This window comes from Leuciscus leuciscus, assembly GCF_965113295.1.
Source record: "Leuciscus leuciscus genome assembly, chromosome: 22".
Classification (NCBI taxonomy): Eukaryota; Metazoa; Chordata; class Actinopteri; order Cypriniformes; family Leuciscidae; genus Leuciscus; species Leuciscus leuciscus.
In genome coordinates this window covers 29,578,548-29,600,725 of record NC_138746.1, presented here as the reverse complement: position 1 = coordinate 29,600,725, position 22,178 = coordinate 29,578,548, and the positions used below count along the sequence as shown (strand labels likewise).

The window sequence follows — 22,178 nt, the reverse complement described above, 5'->3', positions numbered from 1 at the left end:
AAAAAATTTCTAACCCTCCCAAATCAAAAATTTCAAGTGACCGATAACATCTACATTTTTCAATTGGCCCAAGTGAAATTCTTGTTGCAATAGTCTGTTAACATTGGCTCAATAAGAAATAATACGTCAAGACTAATTGAAAATTTTAGATGTTATCGGTCACTTGAAATTTTTGACTTGGGGATGTAAATTTTTTTTTTACAGTGTAAATGAGCTGCAGCATTTGTTTTAGAGTCATATTTACCTCAACAACACCTTGACCTGCTCAACTCCTCAGTTCTTCCCACATTTAGCTGGACTTCCTACCAGATAGGAGGCTTCTGTTTGTACACACTGTACCAGCAGCATACTCTAAACATTAATATCCAATCAAATGCCCTTAAAGATGGTTCTTCCCTTCCTAAGCAAAGAAAACCAGATAGTTGTTCTCCCATGATTCTGTTCTTGCAGAGTCTGCATTTACTCTGTGACTGATCTTAAGCAACTTGACACATTCCAGCCCATTTCCCTTCTTTACTTAAATGAGAGGGGGGGAAAAAAGCTCTGACCAAATTGACACATCCATGCCTGTTAAGCTCTAAGACTTGAAAAGACCAGCAACAGCTCTCCAATTTGTCAATCTCCTCTAGACTTTTCCGTTTCTGTGATAACCTTCAGACACTTTCCTCTACTCTGTGCTAATGATACCAATGATTAGCACAGTGTCCTGCCTTTCCTGGGCTGCCGAGAAGGACAAAGGAAAGACGACAAACTTGACAAAGTACAAAGCAAAGTCGGACTGATTACTGACTAATAAATGGCTTAAAGAAATAGTTCACTTCAAATTGACCCCTTGCAACATAAAAGCAACCTAAAAGTATGATAAAATGACTTTCTTTAAAACTGATTTAGCACTGATTTGTGATTTAGTAATTGTTAAATGATTGGTTAAACATATAACAATAAAATAATACATTAATGACTAAGTTTTAAATTTTAAACTTAAATCTTTCATAAAGCTACTGTATGGCTTCACAAAGCATGGAATGCAAGTCATGTGAACTACTTTTATCTATAGAAAGATATATATATATATATATATATATATATACACACACACACGCATGCACGCACGCACGCACGCACGCACGTATGTATGTACACAATATATCACAAATGTTTTGCGAATTTTTTTGCGATGGAAAGCAAAGTTTCTTGGTGGAGTGCAAAATATATGCGAGAGAACGCAAAACCATTGACTTATTATATTTCCTCCCATTTCATATTTTTTCCACCACCATCTGTACAAACTCCATACAAACCCAATGGTTGGGTTTCAAATTTTAATTACAAATGTTAAAGCAGTGGTTAGGTTTTATCCATATTTGACCCAAACATGGGTTGAGACAACCCAGCATTTTTTAGAGTGTATGTTTAGAGTGTGTATGTATGTGTATGAAGCTAAGTGTTGAGCTTCCTTAGATACCGTCTGACTTATAGGCCAATAACACCTGTAGGAAGTTCTACAGAGAGCAGAAGATGAATCTCCGCCTGAATTTCCTAACACACTGTCTACTAGAATGCATCACATCTTCTAATGTAGGCGGTTGACTGGTGTTGGGTCGGATGATAAAGGACTCTGGATGATGTATCAGGGTGGGATGGATAAGCCAGACTCCAGTAACAATGAGAGGATGGTCCTGTCTCTATCCGGACGGGTGGGTTTTCATAGACGGGGGACATTAGGACAGGAGAAGGGGTCAAGGTGAGATCGATGTCCTGTCCATGGGAAGACAACAAACAAATTATTTACAGTCATTGTGTTAGACACATCCCTCATAATGACAGAGATAACAGACTCCACTATTAAACCACAAAGCTCTTCCACAAACTGAAGTGTCAAGACTGGGATGACAAGGTGTACGTCTGTGATTTTCTCACCAAATAAAATCCTCTCTACCACTGGACATGCTTTTCACTTTGGTTGTTCTTTTACAAGCTGTGAGTACTGCACAGGCCATAGGTAAGCACTTGTTGTTTTACACTGCTTCTTATTTTTAATATAATGTGATTATTACTTGAGCTTCAGTCTAAAGGATGCCATTTTTTTATTGCATTGATATAACCACATTTTTCTGAAGGACATGTGAGTGGTGCTTGTGCAAAAGTCATGACCATCATGATAGAGTGTTGCGGGTGGTTGTTAGGGTGTTGCAATGCAGTTGCTAAGGTGTTCTTAGTGGTTTCACTGTGTTACTATGTGGTTGCTAGGAGGTATTATCTTATACTGGTCCTTCCTCAAGCCTTTATGATTTTCTGGTCTCTAAGGTTCAGATAACTCCTTCAATAAAAATCATAAATCGAAAAGTATCGTACTGTAGTTATTGAGTTATGTTCAATATGAGCAACAGTAATAATGATGTTTTCCTTGGCAAAAACATTTAATAACAATGTGAAAGATATGGCTGACTAACATTGAATGGGTTAATCCTCACACATGACATCTAAATTAGTTTACACTTTATTTTAAGGTGACATTGTTACAGTGTAATTGCATAAATAAGAACTGAGGGTAACACTTTATTTTACAGTGTCCTTGTTACACACGTTACATGTAGTTACTTTAGTAATAACTATAAATTATGCATAGTTACATGCAAATAACCTTACAACAAACCTAATCCTAACCCTACCCTATGTGTGCTATCTGGGTCAGGGTTAAGGTTGGGTTTAGTGTTAGTTGCTTGTGATTATACCTAATTTACTGTTATTACTGTAGTAAGTATGTAACCTGTGTAACTATGTCACCTTAAAATAAAGTGTTATGTACAGTGATTATTGAACTGTAGCTGTAAAGATTTTTGTTAAAGATTTAAAGATTTTTTCTCTCTTGATCAGTAGAGTTAAAAGGAGGAAATACTTTTGCCTCAGTTAATATTCTATTCTATTCAAATTTTTAATCGGTAACACTATTTTAAGGTGACGTAGTTACACATTACTACATGTATACTGTAGTAATAACAGTAAAGGATGCATAATTACAAGTAGGTAATTAATATTACTCAGTACTAATTTGAGTTAGTACAATGTAACTACGTCACCTTAAAATAAAGTGTAACATTTAAATCTTCTTTAAGAAATATCCTTAATTTCAGCATTGTTTAATATACCGAAAGATACCCAAGAAATCAGCAATGTTTGAAGTGATAAAGAGCTCTGTGTGTGTAAGTGGATAAGCAGCAGATGTGAAAGAGGACATGATATATTATAGCGGTGTCCAGGAATACAGTGTTTACAGCAAACATTCTTGACCTGAACATCCGTTTCTCCTTGACCTCCAGCTGTTCTTGTATCAACTGAACATGCCTAATAGATAACCCTATCTACAGTCTGCCTGTGCTGATAGAAATACACTATTATTTACATTCAAAAAGATTTTGAGAAATTAGTCTTTACTGCTATTTTCTAAGGCAATATTACAATAAACCATGGGCGTCGGAAGCAAAAAAAAAGTGGGTGGGTCCTCCCCCAGAAAAATGTTACTTACACCATTTCATGTATTCTGATGCCTTTTAATTAAACAAGTAAACTAAACTCGCATCTACGTCGTGCATTACATGCACAGCTATCCGTTGATTAACCTGCTGATACCATGGTAATTTGCCAGCATTGACAACTTAAAGTTGTTATTGATGTTTGCAACGCAATATTTGACTGGAAGAGTACAACGGGCGTTTTTTCGTCAGTTGCGGCTCGTTGAGAAATATAATGTAGCTATTTCAGCGGAAATGGAGTTTAATTCATTAGGGCATTCCTCAAGTGGAATGGATTTGACTGACGACGCTCTGAAAAGCGAACAGCTATGCGCTGAATGTAAAAGTAAGCGGGTCCAATATCATTGGTCTTAAAAAGTGGGTGGGTCTTGTCCCACCCATATACAATGGTTCCGACGCCCATGCAATAAACCTCTAACCCTAACTACCAAACTTTGATGCAAGCTTGTTTGAATCAGGGATGAATGATACCACAAATCAACGGACATGTAATGAGGGGGTGTTTCATATCCGAATATCAGAGACTGGTGGGGCTCTTTTGCTTCAGGCTAGTAAACAATCTCCTGCAACCATTATGGACACCCAGAAAACACTCAGAATACCTTAGTAAACAAACGGCAACGTCCTGGCATCATGGTGGTCATTTCCTTCAGAAAATGCAAAATTCACATTTAAATAAATACATCATGTGTGGAAGGCAAATGTCCGACTACTTGAAGGTGTTCGAGTTTGCACAGAAAGCTCTCCAAATCACCAGAAATCATCTGTGATGATTTGGAGATATGGCCAGGGAGAGTTGATTCTATCATGTATAAACTCCCCATGAACCAGGGAACAGTGTGTTGTTGCCAATTTTTATTTGAACTGAGTTGATAATTCACTGTGGAAAGGATTCTCCCTCTATGCCTCATCAAGCGGCTGACGCTTCCTGACTAATGGTCATTTACACTTTATGCTGCTTCAATTTTCATCTCCACATGGTCCAGCAGCCCAACTTCATATAAAGACCTAACTCATTTGTGGGGAGTGTTAGGGAGAGCGCAGCGGTGCAGTGCGGAGTATTGATTAGACACCTTTTGAAATCTACCAACCAACTGAAGGAAAATAGTTTTGCACTGACAGATTTTAACAAGCGGTTTCATATTCTCACCATAGAGTGCAAGCCTTCCTCAGTACTGCTTTAGTCATCTTGCTCTGATTAAAAACACATTCCTTGCTTTCCTCAAACCACTTCTGAAAATACCTGCTTAAACCAGCATAAATTTCCATGATGGTCCTGAATGGTTAATCCCTGTTATTGTTAGTTGATGGTGGTCTAGCATGTGCAATAAAACTTAACTTGTAAAGCTTGTTGATCAGCTCGTCTTTTAAGTGAAGCTTGCTGGTTAAGTTATAGGTTAAGTGTGTGATTTCTTGCCTCTAGCATCAGCAAATAATAAACATAGATTTTTCAGTAACACTTTCTATGAAGACCATGCTTATAATGAATTATAGCTCCATTTATAAGTAACTATTAATATTTTATAAATACATTTATAAAGACTCATTACAACCTATACTGCATTATGAGAACAATTATAGTTGCATTTATATTATTTTTTATAATTATAAGTCATGCATTTGCGTTTTCAATGCACATGCTCATAATCCATTATACACTAATGTATAAGTATTATTAGTCAGTCGTATGGTTCCATGAATGTATTTATAAAGATGCAGCCTGCATTGCTTTAATGTTATTATATTATAGTTGCAAGTGAATACGTTTTTATTATTAGCTGTGTTGTGTTCTTATAAATACTTATTGTGAGTGATAATGCAGTTACTAAGCTCTATAAATGCATCATTGATGGCTATAAGTAAAGTCAAAACAAAGAATGCAATTGTCCTATGTTAAGCAAATGTAAAAAAATCATGAAGATGTGCTTATCGTACATTTTAGATCGTTTATTTGTTAATGTAACTAATGAACAATAATTCCTGTAATAAAAAAAACATAAATTATTAATACAAAGAGTTGAAAACAATATATCTTTTTCAATGTTACATTCATTGACAAAAAACTGCAACAATATTTTTTCAAGTATAATTCCAAACGGCTATAAGCAATATCATGCATATGGTTGAGGAGATATAGATTTTAACAAATCATAATTACTATTCGTGACCTCTAATGCAAACATTAGACATTAAATACATAATTGCTAACTAATTGGTACAGCAAACAAGGGTCTCTGCATGGAACTATTTTATATTTGATCATTTATAAATCGGTGTATGTTATGAGCATGCGCATTGAAAAAGCAAATGCATGACATAAGTAATTTTAAAAATAATATAAATGTAACTATAACTGTTCTTACAATGCAGTATAGGTCTTAATGAGTCTTTATAAATAGATTTATAGAATAGTAATACTTATAAATAAGTATAAATGGGGCTATAATTCATTATAAGCATGGACTTGATAGAAAGTGTTACCGATTATTCTGTTAATCGCATTCTTAATTTGAATGATCCTGATATCAGTTCTTAAAATCACTTACTGGTGAAGTATGCAAATGCTTATTAACACGACCCCGATCTACCTTACTTATAGTTGTCTCCTGCATATTTTCCTCTCTTCCAAATTAATATGCAGTGTCACCAGCGTGTAACAGATAATCTGTTCTGACCAATTGTTACCTGTCTCTGTCATTGGTCAGCCCTAGATCCCTGCTCAGCGTATATCACTCTGAACGAACCATGGCGGAATACAGACTACCATGTCAACAACTCTGCAGGAGTCCCTCTGTGCGACCGGCACGTGGCGGGGGAATGGTATCGCTTTACAGGAATGGCAGGGGATGCTATGCCAACCTTCTGTATCAATGAGAACCACTGTGGTACCCATGCCCCCATTTGGCTGAATGGCAGTCACCCTCGGCCTAGTGATGGCATTGTTACCCTACATGCTTGTGCTAGCTTCAATAATAACTGCTGTCACTGGACAGCTAGTGTGGACGTAAAGGCCTGTGCTAAGGGTTACTACGTCTACCGCCTACCCCGACCCTCGGTCTGCTTCCACGTCTACTGCGGCCGTAAGTCTTCCTACTGCCTCATTAGGTCTTTCTGACATGTTGGTTAAGAATTGACTTCCATCAGACGGTTTCGTTATGTGTGTCGCCATAGATTTCTATGACATATGCGATGAGGTTGAGTGTAATGGAGCAGACTGCCCTATCGAGCCAGAATGCCGCTGTTCTGAGGGGACGGTTCTAGGCCCTGATGCGCAGACATGTCTGGGTGAGTAACAGTGTGGTCCAGGCCTGGGCAAGAGAAATGCTTATAGAGCAGAAGAGTTATATTGCGATAAGAATGAGAGAGGGCTTTTGCAGTGATGGGAAAGAGACCACAGGACTGTTGAGAAACAATCCACTAATGTACAAAGGCAGCCAGCAAAATCAATGCCTTTAAAGATAAAAAAAAAAGAGCAGAGTGCAAATTATCCAGCAATTTTCAGGGTGTCTACATTTTTAAAGGATTTTCTGTTGGTAAAATTAAGGACACAATCGGTTGAAATTTGTCTTGCAGAACCCAAGTTGTTTATTTGCTCCCAATTGGTACAGTTGCTATGGTTACTGTACATCTCAGAATGAACGTAACTTATGTTCACAAGTCTATCTTTTAAGGATATGCAGTTGTTACAAGAACAGCCAGAGGCCAGGGGTAAAATTGGATGTTTAAGACCGTAGGGCATTGGTGTCCAATCCTGCTTCTGGAGGGCCACTGTCCTGCAGAGTTTCGCTCGATCCCTGATCAAACACATCTAAACCAGCTGATCAAGGTCTTCAGGATTATTCTAAAATTCCAGGCTGATGGGTTGGAGCATGTTAGACCTAAACTCTGCAGGACATTGGCCCATAGGAGCAGGATTGGATACCTGTGGTGTAGGGTCAAGTATCCTGACACAATCTGACCCATTTGAAACATTGTTAAAATCTATACTTAAAAAGAAAATGTACTTTAAAGATACTCCAAACTTCCGTTTTTACTTATCTTGGGGATTCAAGCCTTAATTTGAGGAGTCAGCCTCATCAAATCCTTCCTTTATTTGCATAATGAACACATTGCATGAAGTAGTTCTGCTTCATAAGCTGGTAAGAGAAAGTGTCAACTTTAAATGCTGTATTGAAGGGCAAAGATTTAGTAGGACAAAAATGAGTAAATGGAATAAGTGAAAACAATTAGATTTAATTTAATGTGTTCATTAACTGGATTGGATGTAATTAAGGACATCAAGCCCTCTGTCCCCTCATTGATCTTCTTCTCTCTCTGTCTTTCAGTCTTTTCCGTTAGCATTTAATTACCTTTTTATACGGTGGCCGAGAGGGCTCAACGTACTGCAACTGAAGAAATCACATGCAAATAGAAAAAAACACCAGCAAATTAAGAAAACATCCTCATCAGTTTGACAACACATGTGCTGCAACTACTCACAATGCAACCAAACACAGAAACACACTGCAAATTCTCTCAACGCACATACGATCAGGATGTTAAAATAAACAAAACAAAACTCACCTTTCAGGTCATCGACAACAGCACTGACGGGTAGACATTGAACTATAAGCATGTCTCAGCCAAGTTTGTCACTTGTTGGGGTCCCCTGGAAACATTCTGTGCTATTATTTGGTTGCATTGTTGTCAAACTGATGAAGACGTTTTCTTAATGCATGGAGTTTTTCTAAATGCATTTGCTTTCTTCAACTTTAGCGCACTGAGCCCTCTTGGTCTAGGACACCGTATTTTTACCCTCCACAAACAACTCAACTAATCACTGTCTATTCCAATGCCAGAAGAACATAAATGACTGGCTTTGTTGCAAAACAGTGATCTCCGTACAGAGGGAGCATGTTAAGGCAGAATTTTGTTGCTCCTGACACAAATATTGTTCCGATAAAGTATACAAACAAAGTCTAATGTAGCATTGCATGTATCCTTCGTATAGAAGGCAATCCCTCGTGTTCCAAATCAGTCTTTTTCAGTTAGGCATGTAGACAGCAGGGGCAACTAGGTTTTAGAACAGAGCCACAGCTCCATCTGTTTCTATCCCACATTCAAGTATCTGTTTTAACTGTGATCTGGTGTGTTATGTGTAAGATGTAAACGAATGCGAGAAAGGGAATGGAGGATGTGCAGAAGTGTGCATCAACACCAAGGGCTCTCGTCGATGTGAGTGTGGACGAGGTAAAGTGCTGGACGTAGACGGGAAGAGCTGTAAAGGTAAGAACGTGGTAAGACAGAGCATCCTGAATATGGGCAGACTTTCATTTAAGTCATGCATTGTGGTTTTTGTGGTTCTGTGTAGAGACTGAAGGATGTGACAATGTGAATGGAGGCTGTAGCCATGGATGCTCCTCAGAGGACGACTCCTATTACTGTCACTGTCCCCGGGGTCTGATGCTGGGAGAGGACAAACAGACCTGTCAGGGTGAGCTGAACATCTCTCCCTTTTTCTGTCAGGGTTTGTGGACTTCACTTTGACATTTGTTTTTGTGTGTAGTCCCTGTGCAGTGTGATCCTAGTTCCATAGAGGTCTCGGTTCCCAAAGACCTGGTTGGAGGACTTGAGCTCTTCCTGTCTAACACTTCCTGCCGTGGCATTTCCAATGGCACTCACATTAACCTCCACTTTAGTCTGAAGACCTGTGGCACTGTGGTCCAGGTAAAAATTATTATGGATCTATCAAGCTTTGATTTGAAAGTCAACGTGAAATCTAGAATGACCCTGTTTACAACCGTAATGCATATTTCTGGTGTTATTGTACATGATTAAAAAGTTTACGTTAGTCCAAATAAAAATAAAACGTTTGTATTTGTAATCTAATTACATTACAATTAAGTCATGTGACATTCTCCTCTTATCCATCATATTTATGACCTTGAGAGGGGAAAAGTAACGCCTGTAACTTTACTTTGCCCCACTGATGGTAATAAATATGGCAGATGAGCAGAAATGTCACATGACTAAAACGGATTAGTTTTGTGGATAACAAAGTAATTTAATGTTGGTGTTGTTAATGCAATAACACCAAATAAAGCTAGAGTCAATAAAAAAAGCCTTATAGTTACACCGCTCCAGAATATGAACTTGACCTTCAGCCTCCATATCCTGGTCAAAAAGTCAAGTCAAATTTATTTGTATAGTGCTTTTCCCAATGTGTATTATTTCAAAGTGGCTTTACAGAGAGTCGTACTGTTATGTCAATAACGCCTTACCATGATTTATCATAGAGCAAGCTTTAGGGCTGGACCCTAAAAAAGTCTCATCAAAAGTACAGTACTTGCAAGTGGTGTTTCTTGAAAAACCACAGCAAGCTCGCATTCAGGTCTGGTTCCATTAATTTTCACATTCCAGCCCTAATGGATAAAACGCCAGCCAACATTTTTTTCCTCACTGTCACATTACTGAGGTAAAATAGATGGCAAACGGTATTACACGTTGACTTATAAAATACTTGATAGTTCTCTGCGAATGTAGTGGAAAATCCTTTCCCTTTCTCTCTGCTTCAGGTGATTGATGACAAAATCGTTGGCACCAACTTGGTGACAGGGTTGCCCCGGTCTAGTCCCAGCAATAATGGTGATTTGATTGTGCGCACCAGTAAACTACTGCTGCCAATCACGTGTGAGTTTCCGCGGCAGTACGAAGTGTCAGATGGATACCTGCCGAGTCTGAGCAAAACAGCGCTGGAGTTAGCGGGACACAGCGAAGGAATATTCCCCTTCAGTTTGGAGCTGTTTAAAAGTGCAGAATTTTCTGAACCGTACAACCAACCTCCTCAACTGCGGTTGCGTGACTCGTTGTACTTCGGCGTTGAGCCTCGAGAGCGGGTGGATGGCCTTGCTGCCTTTGTTGAAAGCTGTTTTGCCACACCTGGTCCCAAGGCTGACCAGGCCTTAAAATATTACCTCATCAAAGATGGGTAGGTATTCAGAATAATTCAAATATGAAGGGATACTGTTCTGTATGCTCACAATACCATACTGTATACTCCATGACTGGTGCTATAAGTCATTTTACTACACGGCTCTGTGGAATGCTTGATTCTGATTGGTCAATCGCACCATTCAGTGATATGTTATTCCCAGATAACAACCGCTCAAAACAGAAACACAGGCTCATCCGGGTGACTGAAGTCAGCAGCGCTATACGCTTGCTAGGAACGTTTTTTCTTAGTGGAAGTTTTGCATTTGTTTAGCAAATAAAATATAAAAACTCAGTCGAATCAATATTTTGTGTACAGCTATTAAACTATGCCATCCAGTATCGTGGACTCGCTCTCTCGTTTCATACAAACGCAGCTGCTGCCATTTTGTGACTATTGTTTTGTACACTTTTGGATTATGAGATACAAACACTATGATTTTAAAACAGTTTAATCTGAAATCAATATTTCTTATCTCCATAATTATTTATGTGGCGAAATGCTGTGCGAAATGCGAAATGCTAATAAGTGGTATGACTGTATCTCTTAAATGTCCGTCTAGTTTGAACTTGTCGCTTACAACTGCTCTCTCCACAGAAGCTTTGCGTTTAAAGACCTAATAAAATATTTCAACTCAGATCAATATTTCGTGTTTAATTATTTACTTACAGTATGTGGCAAGTAGCGGTGTAATAAGCGGGATAATGTGCGTTATCCCTTACTTAGCCATTTTGCTAACTTCAACTAGCCACTGAATTAGACCGTCCTATCTCTTCTACCACAAGATCCCTCTCCAAAACCTGAATACTTTAGCAAACCTGACACATAAAAGGCAGAGTATGATGGTGTTTTCTGAATTGCTTAAAAATAATTTTTAGCTGTTTTTTAGAGCCTACACCTCTCACAGAGCGAGGACACCTGAGTGTTATGTCATATCTATCGGTATAATTTATGTGTGATATTTTGAGGAAAGATTGCTTACAGCACCTTTACACAAAGGCAGAGTCTATATTTAGAGACTGTTGTGCTTTAATGGCCTTATGTTTCCCAGCTGCATTTCAGACGAAACAGTGCGTCAGCTTTCGGCTAAAGACCAACTTTCCAAACACTACCAGGTCCCGGTCTTCAAGTTCATCGGCAAGGACAACCGAGTGAGTAGGGAACAGGTTCATGCTGGGAAATTCAGCTGTGTCCGATGCATGTGTTTTTGTGTGCTAATGAGGTAGCTATAATGAGTGTTTGTGAGAATGAGTGGGTCATTAAATCAGTTATTTTATGCGTACTGTGTGTGTTAGGAGGTGTTCCTGCATTGCCGTGTGCTGGTGTGTGGGCAGGCACAAGGGGAATCTCGCTGTACGCAGGGTTGCAGAAAGCGCTTGAGGCGACATCTCTGGACAGACCAGCACCAAGAGCAAGACGTTCTGTCCAGCGGACCCATTCGGATACTACCAGACCCATGAGACCACACACGTCTATAACATCTCTTACCTACATAAAGAAAACAACGCCATCTACAGGCTACTTTACCGTATTTAAATACATGCATACTGTATATCTACAGTAATCTTACATTTATGAGTAATATAAGGAGCATATGTTAAAGTCTCGTCTCACTTGCTTCCTTCCACTGCTTCTGACACTATATTAACATAAACATCTTCTACCAGACCAAAAATATGCATTTACTGTAGACGATGTGTGTGCAATTAACAGTATAAGTCTGAACATTTCAATAAAGCTTAGGACATGAAACTGAGTGCTGGCATTTTACAATCTTGAATAATTTGCATTTATATTCAATACTGTTTTACTAATGGGGGAAATAAAATGATTTTACAGCAAATAAAGGTATTTTTCACAGTCTGTAGTCACATTGTCTCTCACAGGGCAATAAACATTCCTGTGTAATACTGTTCAACACTGATTCTACATTTAATTACATTTAAAACAAAAAGCCAAATTTAACTATTTGGTTTAGGTTAACATTTCAGTTTTCAGCATATGATATTCAGAAAGTTAAACTATTGTCTAAATATCAAATATCACTATTTGCATTAGTGAGGTAAAAAAAACATACTATTTTGATTATGCCAAAACAAACTTAAATTTAGTTTGGAACATTGTTTATTAATAGTACAATACATTGATACAAATATATTGTGGGACGTTTGTATTGCAATTTTCCTGTTCTCTATATTTTAATGAGCTCTTTATTTAAATCTTTAGCATTAATTTGAACAAATATCTTTTTTTTATTGTACATATTAAATTGAGACTATATTTTTATGGATATTTTCTTCCTATATAATAAACCCATACACAAGCACACACACTACAAATTTATGGGACACTTTTACACATGCGATATAAAATCTTTTGTGTTTATTTAACTAAATTGGATCCATTAAGCACCAGGGTTACTGGGTGAATCTCATGATCATGTCAAGAACATGTAATGGTCATATTTCACCCCAAAAAGTTAAAAAATCTCTTGCTGCAATGCAAAGAAAATAAAGATACATAAATTAAATAACATATGTTTTATTAGTAGTATTTATACGACACAATAGTATGATAAATATTATAATAATATAATAATTAGAATTTAGAATGAAAATATGCCTAATTTCTTTGAATTTTTGTGGTGAAATGTGACCTGGGTGTGTTTTAATGAGATTCATCATAATACTGACCCATTGTGTGGAGTAGTTTAAACCTGTAAAGTGTTTATATGTGTTGAATGTGGTGTGTTTCTGTGGTTTGTAGGTCTTCACAGCTCATCCTTCTCTTCTCCTTCACAATAGCAGGATGCCCTCTGGCCGTTCATGAAGGGCCTGCAGCCCAAAGTCCACACAGTGTTATACATAGTGTCCGCAAAGGTCTCGCATGCTAGAGAGAGAGAGAGAGAAGGGAAAAGAGGTTGAGGGGTTTTGTCCAGTTTGTTATTACAAATGACAATCCATATTGTGTTTTTATATCTCTGCACTGTTTGTTTTTGATTTCCTATAGTTTAAGATGTTTTTTTTTTTTTTCTAGGTCATAATAGAAAATAGCTCTGTTCCAATAAGACAAGAGATCAGAGACCATTCCTCCATACAGAATCTCTCCAGATCCTTCAGATTCCCAGATCCATGTCGGCGCTTCTTCTGTTCAGTTCAGGGCTAGGGACTGGGATGGCCATTGACATGATCCAAACATGGCCCGTTATAAGATTTCTAGCACAGGCTGTCAGGTTCTGATTTTTTATCTGTTGGTATTTGATCGAATCCATGATGCCATGTCTCTGAACAAGATGTCCACGACCTCCAGCAGAAAATTAGGCCCACAGCATTAAATATACAGCAGAGTATTTCATTTTACACACGGGGTACTTTTTTATCCCTGTGTGCACCAAACCCATATTAAGTTACCCACTTTTTCTTTTTCTTTTTTTTTCTGCTGGAGGTCCTGGACATCTTGTTCAGATACATGGCATCACTGATTCGATAAAATACCAACAGATAAAAAATCTGACAGCCTGTGCTAGAAATCCTATATCAGGCCATGTTTGGATCTTCCAACAGGACAGTGATCCAAAAACAAACATCAAAATCAACACAAAAATGTGTCACTGAGCACAAAACCAAGCATCTGCAATGGCCATCCCAGTCCCAGACCTGAACCCTATAGAAGAGGAGTGGGATGAACTGAAGAGGAGAAGCGCCAACATGGATCTGGGAATCTGAAGGATCTGGAGAGATTCTGTATGGAGGAATGGTCTCTGATCTCTTGTCCGGTGTTCTCCAAACTCATCAGGCATTATAGGAGAAGACTCAGAGCTGTTATCTTGGAAAAAGGAGGTTCCAAAAAGTATTTAATAAAAGGGGGCAAATAATTGTTCCCAATGTGTTTTGGAGAAAAACATTTATTTCATAATGTGATTTCCCCCCACTTTCAATCTTTTCCTTCAAAGAAAGGTTAGATTTTTGCACATTTTTAAAATAAAATATCAAAAGGATTTACAATGCAGATTTATTTTTTACAGCCATCTTTGATCATATTTACCAAGGGGGCAAATAATTCTGACCAGCACTCTCTCTCTCTATATATACTTATCTTATGTCTTAGGCTATGTCTTATGTTGTATGTATACAACGGGGCTAAAGGCACACCTTTAGAAAAAAAAATGCTTTTCACTATTCCCATAGTGTATGATTGCAAAAAAAATAAATAAAAAATTATTGAATATTTATGGACCAACAGATTTTGTGTGAAAATAAATCATAAAAGTGGTTTATTATGTTTAAAAATCTTATAAATGTATAATAAGGTGGCAAGACTCACCAGCATGGGGCAAAAGGCACATAGTATTGATACAAATAGTTAAGCTAAAATAATGTGTTTTTAATCATTTCTAAGTTTATACTAGTTCAAAGTTAGCAAAGTTTGCACTATTTTCTGTTTATTTGGATAAATAAAATAATGAATTGTTATGAACTTTCGCCCCAACAGCAGGGGCGCTTTTTACGTTATTAAAAAAACTGTTGCTTTAATTAGCTTGAACAAAACTGAAAATCATTAACAAGACCTTTGTCTCAAAATATATTCATTAATTTGACTGATTCTCATTTGCTACTTAAATCTACAATGTTTTAAAAAACATAAAAAATTAGATCAAAGTAGCGCAGAATCAACTTTGCATTGCTGCCCATAATCGCATCAAGGATCAGTCAAAAATCCACGTGCATCTTGAAAAGCAGATGTTTTGGAAAGTGCTGCAGCAAGTTTGTGTGCCATCTAGTGGTTTAGAGGAAAATAATATCAAAGGAGTCTTTAACCCCGTTGTACCCTATATAGTTCAGTCTTCTGAGAAGCTGATTGGTTCTCTTAAAGCCGACTGCTTTGGCCAATCAATCTGTTTGTTCTATCTACAACACCTATTTATTTCCGTCCCATATCGGCTCAACTCGCCATGGGAATTTCCCTAGCCCTCCACCCTCCCCAGCACCACCTGCCTAGATGTTCTCCCTACTTTCCTTGCAGCAGTTCACATTCTATTCACTGTATTTATATGCATGTTTCAGCAGTAGCCTTCGCTCGTGTCCATTATAGTCCGTTTTGGATGGATGTTTTTCAATGAGATTGTCACTCTGCATTATGGGATTGGCTTCTGCTTTAGAACTGTTCAGGGACCTTTTGGAATAGCTTCTGTGTCTCAGCTCACTAGGTTTTGTAACAGGGTTGAAGTGTGTGTTGCATGTGAGTATTTCGCACCTTCAACCTTTGACATGAGGCCCAGGCTCTTCTTCAGGTCACCACAGATGCTATGGAGGCACCAGCGGAATTTGGTGTCACAGCGGTACTTGTTAGAGCCACAGGTTTCATAGCAAATGTCTAGCTGGTTACAACATTTGGTCATAGCTGGAACACCCATATCAAACTGTGGAGTAACAGCACATTACACAACATGCGCATTAGAACTTTTACAATAATAAATAAACCAATTAACTAAAAACAACCATTGGTATTACTGTTGTACTAAAACCAGAGTAATACACTACAGTGCTGTCTATTAAATAAGAGAGGAATATGCAGTATAAGGAAAATAGGTTAAGATTTTAGTTGTACTGTTAACAAACAAACACACACAAGTGCAGACACACAAAGAACTCGTTAGTCACAAAAAAATGGAACACCCTGTACACCCTTTCAATGCCCAACTCAAATTATATTGTAATGTATTTTAAGTCTATACATGTCAAGTCAAGTCACATTTATTTATAGTGCTTTTTACAATACCGATTGTTTCAAAGCAGCTTTACAGAGATAACAGGAAAATAATGCAACAAAGTTGGTTTCCAAAAGAAAATAGCGTCACAGTCCAGCTTAAGTATGTTCAGTGATGTTTCATTATTGTTGTAATAAAGTTATTGAATAATACATTTATTATTAAGTTATTAAGTTGTAATAAAGTTAGTTCATTTATAAATAGCTGCTCTGGAGAAAACCTTGATGTCATTGTCCAGCTCAGTTCAGTTCTCATATAATGGTGTCAAAGCAGGCAGATCAATAATATTGTTGAATATTAAATTAAATGTCCCAAACTAAGCAAGCCAAAAGCCAATAGCAACAAAGGTGAAAAAAGGTGACAAAGGCGACAGTGGCACTGTTACATCGGTAATGATTATTTACTTTATAATGTAATTATATAAAATTATGCAATTTTACTTGCTTTGCAATCTAAGCAAAGACTGCAAATATACTGTATTATGGTGCTACGCATGTTCGTTTTGTGCCAGGCTTAAAATAAATCACAAAATTTCAATATCAAGCAAGGAGTTCCTGCTCCATCTTTGGTGTGAAAAGGATGAAAACTCTTGATTTGGTTATAGCCATGGTTATTTAAGGGATGCTACAATGGTGGTTAGACTCGCAGGATATATATATATATATATATATATATATATATTGGATACAGATATATTGCCTTTAAAATTGCTTTCTAAATGGACATCTTAAACTTCATAATTATGAAAAAAGTCAGAAATTACATAGAGGGCTGTCCATGAGTCTTGTATTTGGCACAAATGCCTTCCTCTTTCCTGACAGCAATCTCATCAGCGCTTTGACTGGATGCCAAACTTAACTGTCCAGAACCTGTTGGATGTTCACTCTCTCTTCAGAGTCCTTGCTATTCTCTCAGGTTTAGGAGCCACATATTTGAAATTTTGTCAGGCCTTTAACTTAATGCTATAACTCAAGGTCTGGTCCACATAGCAACTTATATGGCCAAGAACCACCCAGTTAGAAAGGAAGAGACAGTCTAATTAAGTCTAATGTAAAGTAACCAAACTCAGTTTTTCGAAGTTAGGGGTTTCCTTGAAATATATAATCATAGTATTAGTTGTGAAAACATAGAAACATACTCAGATTTTTTTATATATCTAGTTTACTTGTTACTAAGTGCCACAAATGATTATTATTATTATTTTATTTTTTAATTTGATGCCATTAACCTGGCAGCTTCTCTAAAGGCCAACGCTTTATATAAGTCACTGTACTTTGAATCCCAAATCATTGATCAGTGACTTGTTTCCATTTAAACAAGCAGGGCCACCTTTATGTTATCAGATACACATTGCACAAAATGATCTAATTTTCTCTTCTGTCTAACTCAAACATGTAAACATTAACAGGTTGATTTTGATGGATCCTTTAATTATAAGTTTGATTGATTTGTTGACCAGTACACACTTCATAGGCCGGACTCCCACAGGTCATTCATGGAGATGGTTCTTAACAAAGCTTCAAGGCGGCTGGCCACTGGTTAATGTTAGTAGAGATAAAGGGACACATACACTGTTCGGTACCTGGAAACCAAGAAGTGAGGTGCTACAACCATCAGGTTCTGGCATCTGATAGCCAACACGAGGCTGAGGAGCTTTACCTGCAAAAAAAAAATGATACATTAGAATATAGAATATATCATATATTTAATAAAAAAAAAACAATATATAATATTGTTAATGATCTTCATTAGAATACATTTCACATAACAGTGGTTTTAAGAATTTTGCTTACAAATCTGATGAAAATCTAAAGCAGATATATATTGTTGTGTGGACCCCTGAGATCCACTAAAATTAAAGGTTGCAAAAGTTATTATTATTATTATTATTATATAATTTTTGCAGTGATGCCATAGAATAACCATTTTGGGTTCCCTAAAGAACCTTCCAGTAAACAATTAGTAAAATAACCACTTTCTGAGTGGGAAGAACATTTAAAGTTCCCTGGATATGAAAGGTTATTCATGAAACAATAAATGCCAATAAAGAAGATTTATTTTTAAAAGTGTATAATGAACCTAAAACATTATTTGGCTTCACAATGTTTCTTGAGTCGTACACAACTTTGTCAGCTTTTATTAAATAAGGAACAATGCTAAAAGCAGAATCTTAACAAGTAACACCATGTTGTGTATTACAGATTTAACATTTGAAACCAAAGATGCATTTTTGTCCAGCAAATTCCTTTTTAGAATTTCTGTACCCACTACCATTAATTCAATCTTATTCAGTATTATTAAATTTTAAGACGTCTATTGAGAAATATCTAACATGGAGTTGTGATCTTCAGATGAATTAGAAGGGTACAGTTGTGTATCGCTTGCATAGCTATAGAAAAAAAGAAGCTATGAAAAAAACAAATTCCTGAAAACATTACCTAAATGTAACAAATGGAATTAAAACAGCAGAGGTCCTAAAACGGAGCCCTGGGGAATTCCAATGTCAATAAAATATCTGTGATCAGTTTTGTCCAAAGCAACAAACCACTGTCTAAATAAAGCAAGATTGAAGTAATTGTTTTCTCTGTAACCATTTTAATTGCCTGATTAATTACAGAGAAATCTAACATATATGGTAGACATGTATGCATTAATTTATACATGGAGCATTCCAATTGACTGCATGGTGCAACAGTATAAAACATTTCCATGTTTGGTATTCAGAACATGATCTTTATCAATGCAAAAGAAGGTGACGCTGTCCATGGAATATTAGTTTCATTATAAGATTAGACACTACAACTACTCTATTATCTTAGCTTTAGCATTTAGTCAAGGCTCAATTACCAAATGTTCAGTATGACTTTTGAACCCTCATTAAGTATTATGCAATTATTTTGCTAAAACTGTACATAGGCGGATACTGACAAATTTTACTGTGAGTGAATAAAATACACTCACTACCCTTCTTAGGTAACATTAAACATTTAAGAATATTGAAAATTTGCACTTTCTCACATCGCTAATTAGCTCAATGTATGGATTTGTTCTGGCTGCATTAAGTTATATTAATTTGCATTCTGTTAACACTTTTTTTTTTTTAACTAAGCAAAGAGTGCAAGTCTGTCATTCTGAAACCAGAAAAGTAATACAAAGGAGTCAAGATATAAAATAACTACATTCTCTTATTCATAGGCATATGAAATATTCTGTTTCATCAGTGTTTTCTGTAGAGTGGTGTGATCTACTTGCCCAATGCCACACTGTGTCTTTCAACATGAGGACTTAGGACAGATCAGTGAGGGCATGTTTCAGATGTTTCAGCTTATCAACAAAATGAATTCTGTTTTTCATTAGTATCACACATTAGTTAATATTCAACTCTGATGAAGTTTTACTAGCTAAACTTATATGCAGTTCATCCAAATATTATTATGAAATCATTATTTATTCACCTTCTTTACTCTCCTATTTTTAATGGAACACAAAATGAGAAGTTTTGAAGAATGTACACACTCTTCTTTAACATTCAATGACAGTTCATGGTGAACACATTTATCAAGATCCAAAAAGGACATAGAAGTGTCATAAAAACAGTCAGTATGACCCCTTTTGGAAATCTACAGTCTTCTCTTTTTGTGTTCCACAGAAGATAGAAAGTAATACAAGTTTGGAACAACGTGAGGGTGATATAATTTTATATTTTATTATAAGTAAATAATTTTAGGGTGAACTGTTTTATTGTTACCGTCTTTGTCAAAAGCATATAATCTCAGATCTGAGAAGTGTCATCCGATGTGCACTGACAGGCAGCACACTATTTCACTTACCATGTCTACAGCGGTACTGGCATACACCATCCCGGCCTCCCATCAGCTCCAGTATAGAGTCAAAATACCCATTCACTGCCTGGAAACTCCCTCTGATAGAACCGAAGCCCCACTCCGAATCATCCTCAGATTCTTGTGTGGTACTCTGGGTCTCTGCAGGTTTTCCCTCAACAGGGGCATCTGCCATCAAGATGTGTTCTGCTTGGTACTCCCCATTAACCAGAACATCTGGGGTATCACCAGCTTGAGCTTCAGGTAAAACAGACCCGTCAGCAGGCGAATCCTCTGCCGCCCCATCAACAGAGGCCTGGATAAGTGTGGCAGCCAAGCATGTGGAGATACACAGCAGAAGCAACGGCAGCGCACGTGGAAACATGATTTGACAACAGGTCCTTGGAGGTCTGTAGGCTCCAAGGAGAAGGGAAGACAGATAAAGTCAAAGCGCTTAGAGGAAAAGAGTGAGCAGCACAAACAGACACTGTTGATAGTGCTTCGTGGAAGGGACTTTGACCTGTGATTAGATCAAGCAGACAGCAAAGCATTGATTGGTGCTAAGGTTAAAGGTAAGGTCCAATCTCTTGCTGAGGCTTGCTCTCTCAGTGAATTACAGCCACACTAACCCTGTGTAATCGACTCTTGGCTTTCATTATCTGCAGTCCACACTTCACCTGCAATATGATCTCCTGACACACACAGTCATTTTACCTGTCACACACAGTCATTTTATCTATAGAGCTCTCGTGTTTCAACTATTTTTGCTATTGACACACTGTTGGTAATCTCAAGGGCCTATGTCTTGATTTGGTCATGCGTAATTAGTATGAGTCATGGTGATTGCAGGTATGAAGTAAAAAAATATTTCTAATTACACTTGAATACACTGTATAACAAACATGTTTTTTTATTTTCTGGATTTAAATTAATTTGGATCTTTCTTTTTTTTAAAGAATTAAGTAAAAAATATCTGTGATAGTTCTGTTACTTTAGTCAGAAAAGACTGGCTGAAGGAGCAGGCAGAATTATTATTTTTTTTAAATAAAAAATTATTTATTTATATTTATATTTGGGGATTTTGATTTAGAACCCTAAAAAAAGTTTGTACATTATGTATGTGTGATTGACAAAGTCAACATACCAGACAGCAACATAGTGTCGGCCCAGATCCGGCCCACATCTGGTACGCATGGAATCCACATGCACCAGATGTGGCCCGGATCTGGGCCGACACTCTTTCCCTGTCTGGGGTACTATGTTAATGTTAATATTTAATAGTTATTAGAAAGGTGTGTCTGTCGTTGAATGTGCAGTTGTTCACACAGTTTCTTATCATATGGAATGATAAGCAGTCTCTCCCAGTTCTCTCCAGTCTCTCTCTGTTTACTGAAATCAGCTGGACCCCAGCCGTATCCAGATCAGATGGTGGACCTGCACCTGGACCCATCCATAATGCATCCCTGAAGTGCCATCCTCATCAGCCCTGTGAAGGCCTCATCGACACGACCAATCTGACTTCTGACCTGTAATGCTGCCTGGATCATAATCATACACTGTTCGCTCGTTGGCCAGAGGAGAACTGGCCCGACTGAGCCTAGGCTCTCCCAAGGTTTTTTTGTCCATTCTGTCACCTGATGGAGTTTTGGTTCCTTGGCACTGTCGCCTTGGCTTTTGGCTTGCTTAGTTGGGGACATTTATTCAACAATATTATTGATCTGCCTTACTTAGGTTTGGACGATGACGTAATTTTCTTCTAGAAACAAACTTTGTTGTATTATTTTCATGTTATCAATGTGAAGCTGCTTTGATACAATCTGTATTGTAAAAAGCGCTATATAAATAAAGGTGACTTGACTTGACTTGACAATGTCCCTTATTTCAGACGTGCACTGAGTAGGAACATGTTCTGGTTGATAACAATAAGTGGAGACGTACAGTTATGAGCTTTCACCTCTATTACTACAAATAGATAAAAAAAATTAATCATAATATTTATAGTAAACATGAACACACAACATAGTTAATATATACTTATAGCGAACATGATGTAATGCATTACTATCATGCACCACAATAGTAGGGGT

General features: G+C 37.3%; 2 protein-coding genes across 3 annotated transcripts; one reads left to right on the top strand and one right to left on the bottom strand.

Annotated features, from left to right (window-relative positions):
* The first annotated feature begins 1,673 nt into the window (after positions 1-1,673).
* On the top strand, positions 1,674-12,259 carry oit3 (oncoprotein induced transcript 3). Its single transcript, XM_082154488.1, has 9 exons — positions 1,674-2,002; positions 6,239-6,613; positions 6,705-6,818; positions 8,676-8,798; positions 8,884-9,006; positions 9,079-9,239; positions 10,088-10,500; positions 11,555-11,654; positions 11,799-12,259. The coding sequence occupies exons 1-9, from the start codon at positions 1,948-1,950 to the stop codon at positions 11,961-11,963; spliced, it is 1,629 nt and encodes a 542-aa protein (XP_082010614.1). The 5' UTR covers positions 1,674-1,947; the 3' UTR covers positions 11,964-12,259.
* A 350-nt stretch (positions 12,260-12,609) lies between these two features.
* pla2g12b (phospholipase A2, group XIIB) lies at positions 12,610-20,910 on the bottom strand. Of its 2 annotated transcripts, none has more exons than XM_082154554.1 (4): positions 20,101-20,910; positions 17,853-17,929; positions 15,757-15,922; positions 12,610-13,392 (listed from the first exon to the last, which is right to left on the bottom strand). In XM_082154554.1, exons 1-4 carry the CDS (start codon positions 20,474-20,476, stop codon positions 13,274-13,276), a joined length of 738 nt encoding a protein of 245 aa, XP_082010680.1. In that variant the 5' UTR covers positions 20,477-20,910; the 3' UTR covers positions 12,610-13,273. The 2 variants fall into 2 exon arrangements, with proteins under 2 accessions (XP_082010680.1, XP_082010679.1); XM_082154553.1 differs by having other exon boundaries at positions 17,841-17,929; positions 20,101-20,846.
* Positions 20,911-22,178: the final 1,268 nt, after the last annotated feature.

Bases quoted from the DNA above. Each gene is read 5' to 3' on its own strand.
- pla2g12b (XM_082154553.1), bottom strand. From the start codon at position 20,476: ATGTTTCCACGTGCGCTGCCGTTGCTTCTGCTGTGTATCTCCACATGC. The intron at 17,930-20,100 runs GTAAGTGAAATA...TTTTTTTTGCAG, and splicing joins CCAGTACCGCTGTAGACATG to GTAAAGCTCCTCAGCCTCGT. The intron at 13,393-15,756 runs GTGCGAAATACT...CTCTCTCTCTAG, and splicing joins CCTCATGTCAAAGGTTGAAG to CATGCGAGACCTTTGCGGAC.
- oit3 (XM_082154488.1), top strand. From the start codon at position 1,948: ATGCTTTTCACTTTGGTTGTTCTTTTACAAGCTGTGAGTACTGCACAG. The intron at 2,003-6,238 runs GTAAGCACTTGT...GTCATTGGTCAG, and splicing joins GAGTACTGCACAGGCCATAG to CCCTAGATCCCTGCTCAGCG. The intron at 9,007-9,078 runs GTGAGCTGAACA...TTTTGTGTGTAG, and splicing joins GGACAAACAGACCTGTCAGG to TCCCTGTGCAGTGTGATCCT.